The sequence below is a fragment of the Carya illinoinensis genome, chromosome 2 (genome assembly GCF_018687715.1).
Source record: "Carya illinoinensis cultivar Pawnee chromosome 2, C.illinoinensisPawnee_v1, whole genome shotgun sequence".
NCBI lineage: Eukaryota > Viridiplantae > Streptophyta > Magnoliopsida > Fagales > Juglandaceae > Carya > Carya illinoinensis.
In genome coordinates this window covers 6252574-6262202 of record NC_056753.1, presented here as the reverse complement: position 1 = coordinate 6262202, position 9629 = coordinate 6252574, and the positions used below count along the sequence as shown (strand labels likewise).

General features: G+C 34.0%; 1 protein-coding gene across 7 annotated transcripts; it reads right to left on the bottom strand.

Annotated features, from left to right (window-relative positions):
- Positions 1–1748: 1748 nt before the first annotated feature.
- On the bottom strand, positions 1749–5618 carry LOC122299063 (syntaxin-73-like). 7 transcript variants are annotated; one of them, XM_043108946.1, is made up of 8 exons: positions 5191–5617; positions 4648–4773; positions 3840–4169; positions 3586–3654; positions 3474–3518; positions 3165–3227; positions 2964–3029; positions 1749–1976 (listed from the first exon to the last, which is right to left on the bottom strand). In XM_043108946.1, exons 1-7 carry the CDS (start codon positions 5353–5355, stop codon positions 3012–3014), a joined length of 816 nt encoding a protein of 271 aa, XP_042964880.1. In that variant the 5' UTR covers positions 5356–5617; the 3' UTR covers positions 1749–1976; positions 2964–3011. The 7 variants fall into 7 exon arrangements, 6 of the variants coding, with proteins under 6 accessions (XP_042964880.1, XP_042964869.1, XP_042964902.1 ...); XR_006239568.1 differs by having other exon boundaries at positions 2964–3227; positions 5191–5618; XM_043108935.1 differs by lacking the exon at positions 2964–3029 and having other exon boundaries at positions 5191–5616.
- Between the last annotated feature and the right edge of the window lie 4011 nt (positions 5619–9629).

Genomic DNA, 9629 nt, shown 5'->3' with positions numbered 1-9629 from the left:
GTCGAGAATTCACTGTTAAAAAATTAATTTTGTAAAAAGTGAGTAGGGTTCACTATTAAAAAATTAATTTTTTATCATATGAATTATTATTTACTCACTTTTAAAAAAAAGATTATGCAACACTTATACATCCACGGCAATATCATTTTTCATAATTTAAACGGTATGAAGATATATGTGAGCTTATAATTATCCAAGCCTCTTAAAAGTGAGACATCTGTATATACTCATACATAAATTAATATATGGATATATAGATCCAAAGTGAGAAGGACTTGGCCTAGTGGTATACCCTTTCCATAAATATATGCAAATAGTTTTTAAGAGTCATCCTAAATCGGTGAAAAGTTGATGATTTTCTTGAATATTGTTATAGGAACTATATATATATATATTATGGGTATGTAATTGAGATTTTAATTGGTCTTGAACAAAAATATTTTTTACATAAAGTACATTTGAATTTGAAAAATAAAAAATATAAATGGAAAAGTAGAATTGAATGAGAGAGAGCCAATACTTGGCGGGAAAGGTACTTGGGGAAAGCCAAGTTACTTGCTTTTGGATGCCAAGAAAACAAACGGATATGGGAAAGAAAGTTTCATTATCTAATAGCCATGCTTCCTCTTTAAAAAAAAAAAAAAAAAAAAAAAAAACCAAATTGAACAATTCGATTAGTTACATATTTGTGATGTATCTTAATAGCCAGAATTGAAGGATAATAATTAGATGATTTATTGTTCTAGTATTCATAATTTTAAATGTAAATTATATCCCGTAAAATTATATCAGTTTGTGAATTTATTTATGTAATTTTTTTTATATTTGTAACAGTTCTTAAAATAAATTATATTTTTAAGAGAGGGAGAGAGAGATGAAATCCAAAGGACAGGTGAATTTTCTGGATATGTTACAATCTCTAACAGACAGACAGGCACATCGCATGAAATCCCAGTTGTAATGTATAGATGTCCTTTTGGTTTTTTGAAGTAAATGCTCGACTTTTTGGGTAACATCTGTAACCTGTTGTTCCAGTTCAAGTTTCTGATCAGATTATCACTGCAAAGCAAGAAACAGAGCGCCATTGTATTTGGCAAGTACAGTTTCGTCTCTACCTTTGGCTTCATGCAAATAGTCTTCTAGTTTCCATTTCACTTTCTCCACCCAAGAAAAACATGGTTCATCAACTTTGTGTTGTAATATATCCAATGGAAACAAACTTATTAGTTTGGATACAAGAATTATTTCATTTCATCTCATTTTATCATTACAGCTTTCTCAAATTTCTACACAAAATATAATAATCAATTCAACTTTTTAAAAAATGAAAAACAATAATAATATTAAAAAAATATATTTTAACAATATTTTATTCAACTTTAAACTTATATCTCCACTCATTTAGGTTGCGTTTGGATGTTGAGTTAAACTAAATTGAGTTCTTTATAAATAGTAGTAACTTGAGATGATGGAATGAGTTCTGTAGGACCCATCAGATGAATTTAGTACTTTTTATGAAAATTTGGAAAATATTATGGGTCCCACGTGTAAAGAGGTGTTGAGTTGAAAAATGTTATAGGTCTTATGTATAAAGAGGTTTTGAATTTAGATGAGTTTCGTAATTTGAGAGTTGTGTGTTTAGATGTTAGACTCATCTTAAAATTAAATTGAACTGAGCTGATCTTAGTGCAATCTGACAACTCAACTGACTATCCAAATCGCCACGGCCGCCGTGGCCGAGTCATGCCATGTATGAAAACTGCAGATGTGCTAGTGTGCATTGCTTCACAAGTGACAGAAAAAGAGACGGAGATGAGTATCCCACATACACTACATTAAGCAAAAAGAAAGACATCGGGTTCCAGCTGTATGAATAAGAGAAAGTTGTACATGCACAAAATGCTCGAGTATCCCTGTATTAGAAAGTAGAGAAGCTATGGTAGTAGTTTCCAGGGCATCAATATCACTTTAACACACTGCATCAAAGAAAGTACATGAATCAAATATGTATACGTATCAACTTCGTCCACAAATTGTTTTAATAGGCAATTGCAAATTATGAGTCTTTCTCCAGAAATACATTAAAGACAAAGGATGTCAATCACAATCCCTGGGAAGAGAGGACTTTGAAATGCATCAAAGCAATGCGCACCACAACGGCTGTTTGTTGTATATGGATAGTTCTTTCTAAAAAACTTGGTTGGGTTTGGGTGTTGAGAAGTGTTGAGATATGTTAGGAATAGTAGTGAAAAAGTAGATAAAAAATAATAATAAAATATTAAATGGTAGTAAAAAATAATGAATAGTAATAAAAAGTAGGTGAAAAGTAATAATAAAGTAATGAATAGTAGTGGAGAGTGTTGAAAAGTGTTGGTCTCATCTCATCTCAACATTTGGATATACAGTTGGTCTCATCTCAACATCCAAACACTACTCAAACACAAATATTTTTCAATTTCTCTTTCATATTTTTTCATCTAATCATTAAAATTTTTCCAAACTTCCATATAAAACACAAAAAATAATTCAACCATTTCAAATCCTAAAACAAAAATAACATTAAAAAATTATATTATAATAATATTTTAACTTTCTAATATTTTTATTTAACTTTTTCTCTCTCCTTTCCCAAAACCCAATGAAATTTTTTTAATTCAAACTATGTCACTAGTATTCACAAACCATCTCACTATTATTAACAGATTTATCATCTCATATCATCGCATCTGACTATCCAAATAAGGCCTTAATTCCCATCCGCTACGAGGTCAGCTAGATTTAGTTAAAGAATGGCAACCATTTTTTTTAATAATTCAGCTCTCAGGGATCCAAATGAAACATTGAATTAGAAATCCCTAGACTACACACTCAAAAACTAACACCATCTGGCCAAACACAAATTAGTGGAACTATGGAAGAAAATGCAATAGAGACTAATCCACATCTTTAGGCTGGGAGCTTACTTGTATAAATAGGCAGCAATTCCCAAAATTATGCACAAGAGGATGATATCAATGCAAAAGTTGCGGCTGGACCTCAGCCGCATGAAACAAAAAATACGTTCAAAAAGGATGTGAGGGGAGGAAGGAGAAAAGAGGGATGAGGCGTTTTCTCAAAACATGGATGGATAATCTAAATTTCAAATATGAACGAAACGCATATACCTTGGTTATAGTTTCCTTGAGTTTCACATTAGCACTTTTAAGGTCAGCATTTGCTCTATCAACTTGAAATGATGTCGCAACAAAAGTATTCAAATTTCTTTAAAAATGGATCTTGCAACTTTAATTTGCACTTTTATGTTGCCTAAAGGGAAGAAGGAAATTCACATCAACCTAGCCATCGACAAAATTAGATAGAGGATTATATGAGAGGAGCTGATATAGATTCATTCTTCCCAATCAGTGGTATTCTTCCATGACAGATGATCCAGGATATAGGACACTGGCAAAAACACAGAAATTATGGATTACCTTATCATCAATTTCATCCATTAATGGCACTTGTCTATCCAGTTCCTGTACATCAAATTCACATTATTACAGGAAAAACTAATAAGTGGTGGAGAATGGTAAGAGAACAAACCTCATTCATGTCATGTGCCATGTTTTTCAATGTACCCAATCCTTCAGCTATAACATCCAAACCTTGATCCTGAGAAAAAAGATCCAAAAAACCATCTAAAGACAAGCTTCAAAATCAGGAAAGGAAAAAAAAGGCCCAAGTAGTTCTACCTAGCTCATAAAAGTAGTTAAAAACAAGAGGAGGTGCTAGAATCAAACAGCAGGTAGGCAAGATTTCACAACTAACTCAATAATCAATGTTTTATCCATACTTGCCTGTTGCATTCTCCGCATTTCGTACTCCTGCCTAAATCGATCTGATTCTTCAGTTTGTTGAAAATACTCATAATCCAATCTCCCCATCTGGTATAATATATTTGAACAAAATTGGTTAAAAATTACAGGTTTATGATAGCCTCGGTTAGATAAATTGTTACCTGAAGTTGAGTTAAATTTGATTCCAGTATATGAGGTGGAAGTTGCCCCACCTCCAGTTTGTTTAGCTCCATTAGTAGTAGATCCATCACTTATAGCATCAATCTTCTCTTTCAGTGCAAAAACTAAATCATTTCGAGCCTCGAGCTCTTCTTTTGAAATCCCTTTGACCTACAACAAACAAAGTATTATATACATTAATAAGCATACAACAAGGAGAAATTCAATAGAAGCAGTAGCATAAATGTTAGGTAGAATCTATCAAAAGATGGGAAAAAATATACAAATGAAAATCCAGGAAATGCGCAAGAAATCTTACAGATGCAAATCTGTACTTTTCAATCTATTGTAAGCATATATTCCACCAGCTTTTAGATCAATTAAGGCTGGAAGGCAACTATGCAATGTAGACAACCTAATCTTTGGGAAACTTAAGTTGTTGTAAGCCTTCCCTCAAATAATTGAAGAAAATAAGAATCAAAGTGCAGCAGCTTAAGTACACTCGTATCCTTTCCAGTTTCCAACATTTTCTCAGGAACCAAGCAATATGAAGGGAATAAAACTTATCAACAGACAAAAATTGCATTCCCGCCTCCACTCACTCAACGTGAGATAATATAATAAAGATAAAATGTAAAAACAATTTAACCTTTTTAAAAGCAATTCTCTGCAATTTAGGGAGCTCCTCCAGCAAACGAGATTTCGTTCGTCGAATCTCTGCACTTATAGCAACGGCAGTAGCCCTGTTCTTCTGGGTGGCAGTCGCCTCGGATTTCTTAAAAATAGAAATTAAACTAAAACAGTTAGTGACCCACCAAAAGCAGCAAAGTCGGCTCTAAACTCACAATTTTATTTATTAAAAATAAGAAAAATCGATGCCTTAACCAGTAATTTTATTAACAAAAACAAAACTTCAAAATTCAAACTTTTATCTTCTTCACCTTAACGTTCGTTACAATTTTCTTACAAGCCGAACAGAGATTATAAAAGGATAAAAAAGAAAAAGATAAGCAAACACAAAAACCAGCAAGCACCGTCTACGTAAAATACGAAGTCCAACTTCCATACGTTTTTTTGTTCTTTTGCGTTTCTTTCAATTTTCTCGGCAACAAAACAGAGCATGGACACTTCCAAAAGAAAATAGAAAAAGCAACCCTTTTCCACCCACACATACACACGCACAAACAGAGACCTGGAAGGTCGCCTCGGCATCGACCTCGATGACGGCGTATAAACGAGCGAAAGCATCGTCCCCAGAAACATTTAAGTCCTTGTGCTTATCAATATCGTACTTCTCGTACATTTTGCAAACCGCGTCGACGTGCGTAATTAAATCAACCACACTCGTTCGACTCATTCCGCCGGGCCCTCTGAGACAATTTCCGTGTGTATCTGTATCAGAGACTTTCCAGAGTTACCCGTTACTGGATTTCAGGGAGAGAGAGAGAGAGAGAGAGAGAGAGAGAGAGAGAGAGAGAGCAGAGTTAAGGCGGTTCTGAGTGAACGTCTTCTTGTTTTGAAAAAGGTGAAAAAGGTCGTCGATCATTGGTCCTCGAGAGTATCGATGATACATTCTAGAGAAGGAGAGAGGAGCTGTTATCTTGTAACAAAACTTCTATTCCTTCGTCTACATGACTCGTGTTGTAACTCACGTCAGGCCTTTTTTTTTGTAAAAGCTACCATTTAGGAAAAAGGTCGTAAAGCTTATTTGTAAAAGGTCGTATTTAGGAAAAAAAAACTACTATTTCCACTCAAAGTATACCGCTTAAGTATATAGCTCATTAAAAAAATTTATTAATTTTATTTTTATTTAATGATTAAAAATAATTTTAAATATATTAGTATATTTTTTATTTTCAAAATATTTAAATCTATGAAAAAAAAATGTAAAAAAAAAAAAACCTAAAATAGCCTAACGGTAACAATAGACAATAGAGTAGCATGCTCTTTTATTTGTTTGTTTATTTTTATACCATTTTCGTTTGATATTTTTTATTTTATTTTTAAATATCTGTCTATTAATTAAGAAGTAGACAATTTAGGCCTTGTTTGTTTTTATAAAATTTTCATCTCATTTTATCTCATTACAACTTTTTTAAATCTCCATATAAAATAAAATCTCAATACAACTTTTTCAAATTTTAATATAAAAATAATATATTCTAATAATAATTTATTTAACTTATCTCAACGCATCTTATCTCATCTCATCTCTGAAAACAAACTAGGCTTTAGAATCTACATGAATACAACATTGACATTCCTCAAGCAAAATATTAACCGACAGAGATGAAGAGCAGACTTTGTTAAGAAATGGGCTGCCTTGCTAAGAGCAGTCTTCACTTCTTGGGTAATGATAGACTTATAATTTTTTATTATTATTTTATTATTTATAGTGTATTTATTTTTTTTATTTTCTTTTAAGTATTTTTTTAATATTTTTAATCATTAAGAAAAAATTTAAAAATATATAATTTTACTAATAGTCACTTTCTTAATCATTAAGTATAAGAAAATTTTTTAAAAATTAAAAAAAAAGTAGTAGAAGAGTGGTAAGGCTATTATTATTCTCACTTCATATGTTTTTACAGGTGAGATGAAATTAATTGAAATAAAAGTTGAAAGTTGAATAAAATATTATTAGAATATATTTTTTTAATATTATTTTTATTTTGAGATTTAAAAAAGTTGAATTGTTTATTTTATTTTATATGAAAATTTAAAAAAATTGTAATAATTAAATAAAATAAGATGAGATGAAATAAAAAATTTTATAAAAATGAACGAGACCCAAATCTACTAAAATTCTCATAAGGATCATTTAAAGCATTCACCACTTGTAGGCCGACAATCACCTTCAAATAAGACTTGATGGAAACCAAGTTCCACGGCAAAACACCATAGCCTCTAGAGCACCTATAACTTCGACAGCACCTAGTTCCAAGAGCAACACAAAGGTTTTTCCATACAAAAAAGCTATGGAGCGGTCTGGCTGATAAACCCATAATAGCAGCCCTGCATTCACAAGGTTGTCGTAAGACATTTAATGGGTTTATTCTACATCTGCTCCCACCTGATCATAATAGCAGCCCTCACTCCTTCGATCTCTTTTTCTTCCCTCACTTCTTGCACTCCATTCCCGATGAAGGAAGATCTCGACCCAGATGGTGACGGAGACCTAGGCGATGACAACGACGCTCGACCCATACGAACTATTCTTATCTTTCTCTCTCGACAAATAACTCCTATACGGATAGGGTAGTAGAATATCACTTTCAAGCAAATAAATCATTGTCGAATGTAAACGGCTAGTAGAGTATCACTTTCAAGCATATTCATCTTCTCATTGACATTTAATCAAACATATGTAGGGTAATTAGCATCCCGATTGAGTATTGGAAATGATGAAAATTACCTCAGCAACACCAAGATCACCTTTCTCGGCCATGAAAAACCGTGCTCTTGCCGAATAGGGTGGTGCAATAACTGTGTTCTTGCCAGAGTCCTCCTTTGGTCAACAAAATCGTATTGATGGTGAACAAGCAGGGACAGACCCGTCTTGCCCAATACTACGAGTACCTCACTCTCAAAGAAAGACGTGCTCTTGAGGGAGAAGTTGTTAGCAAATGCCTCGCCCGTAACAAGCGACAAGTATGATTATGACGAAGATGACGAAGCTCAAACATGATGAGGTCTGAAAAGTAACACAATTTTGTGATGGAGAAGAGGAGCTTGTGTGTGATGAATTCTAATTGCTTTAGTGTGTTTTTGCCTATGTATCATCTTGTGAATGGAGGGTTGCTGATATGGCTTTATCAGCCGGACCGCTGCTCAACGTTTATGTTTTCCATAGTAGCTTGAATCTTACCTTCCAAATCTCTGATAATGACGCCAACCCTGAGTTTATTATTCTCCATATAAATTGCCACATCTTAGTTCACTTTAAAAATACCTGGAGTAGGAGCTATCCATCTGCACATAGCAGGTTGTAAAAGGTCATAACTCTGGTTAGCAATGATAACAAGCTGGTTTGGATGTGTGAAAACACCATCATGTACCAACTGATTTCTTCTCCACCATAGATTTCTTGTAATTACTTCAAACAAACCAAGCTCGTCTAAAGATAAGAATTTAGCAAATTGGGAAACACCTGAGGAAATCTGGTTAGTCAATGTTGCATTTCTGCAATTTAATACTGCTTGCATGCCAGACATCTTGAGTAGCTGGACAAAACCATAGTACATGAAGAGTAGTTTAAATAGATTGACTTTAGTAGGGATACCATCTAGACAAGCTTTCCAAATAAAGGTTTTTATAATATTAGACACATTCATATCCTACAAAACTTTCCACACTCCAGCAACATTCCTTTGATATGATGTTTGTCCTTTATGTCGATCCATGATAGCCCTTTTCAAATGGTAAGCACTCTCACTGTAAACAATCCTGTGAGGGGCTATCCCCGGAGTCGGGCCAAGTCTAATGGGCTCGGCCCACAAAGCCCAAGAAGAGGGGGTATCCCTAGAGCTAGTCTGGGTACAACGGGATCAGACCATGAAGCCTAGGAAGGCTCTAGGCCCGAGGGCAAGGAAGATGCCAGGCCAGATCGGCCCAGGAAGCCTGGCAGCAAGAGTGACTGGAAAGCACATGCCGATCAGAAACCACCTGACATCCCTACTGGCCAACAAGCCTCTGCAAGCGAAGACAAGAATAGTCCTTGCCCCAGAGCCTTGGCATGTTTTTCAATGTACCCAATCCCTCAGCTATAACATCCAAACCTTGATCCTGTATGAAATAAAATTGATCTTTCATGTTAAGGTTGCCACATCAGGCTACATAAACTAAATGTGATCCAATAACCCTAATTGGCACATTGTGATTTAAGATATTTCACCAGTCATTGGTGCTATTATCCTATACCCATATGTATGGCAGCATATCATTGACATGGGTTTATAATGGGTTCTCAAAAAATAAAATTAAAAGAAAGCCATGCGAGCATTGAGGGCAGAGGTGTTGTGAAAAGATCCAAACCATCTAAAGACAAGCTTCAAAATCAAGAAAGGAGGCCCAAGTAGTTCTACATATCTCATAAAAAGTATTTAAACAAGAGGAGGTGCTAGAATCAAACAACAGGTAGGCAAGATTTCACAACTAACTGAATAATCAATGCTTTATCCATACTTGCCTGTTGCATCCTCTACATTTTGTACTCCTGCCTAAAGCGATCTGATTCTTCAGTTTGTTGAAAATAATCATTATCCAATCTCCCATCTAGTATAATATATTTCAACAAAATTGGTTAACAATTATAGGTTTATGATAGCCTCGGTTAGATAAATTATTGTTACCTGAAGTTGAGTTAAATTTGATTCCAGTATATGAGGTGGAAGTTGCCCCACCACTGGGTTTATGACTGCCAGTAGGTGAGTTTGGTGTTTTCATGGTTACTACTAGCTTTTTTCTAAGATTTGAGATGATAATCAGTGGGATTTGGGCTTGAAATTAGTTCATAGGGATTTTTTACCCTGATCAGATGCTTCGCAAGGATTGAAACTTCATGAATAATTTATTTTTTCCTTGAGAAAATTCCTTGCTATTCTTCAATTCGCCCCTAACAAATAAATTTCT

Coding starts and splice junctions, on each gene's coding strand:
- LOC122299063 (XM_043108919.1), bottom strand. CDS start 5,355: ATGAGTCGAACGAGTGTGGTTGATTTAATTACGCACGTCGACGCGGTT. Junction 4,170..4,647: donor AGAGAATTGCTTTTAAAAAG/GTTAAATTGTTT, acceptor TGTTTGTTGTAG/GTCAAAGGGATTTCAAAAGA. Junction 3,519..3,585: donor TGGCACATGACATGAATGAG/GTTTGTTCTCTT, acceptor TTTGATGTACAG/GAACTGGATAGACAAGTGCC.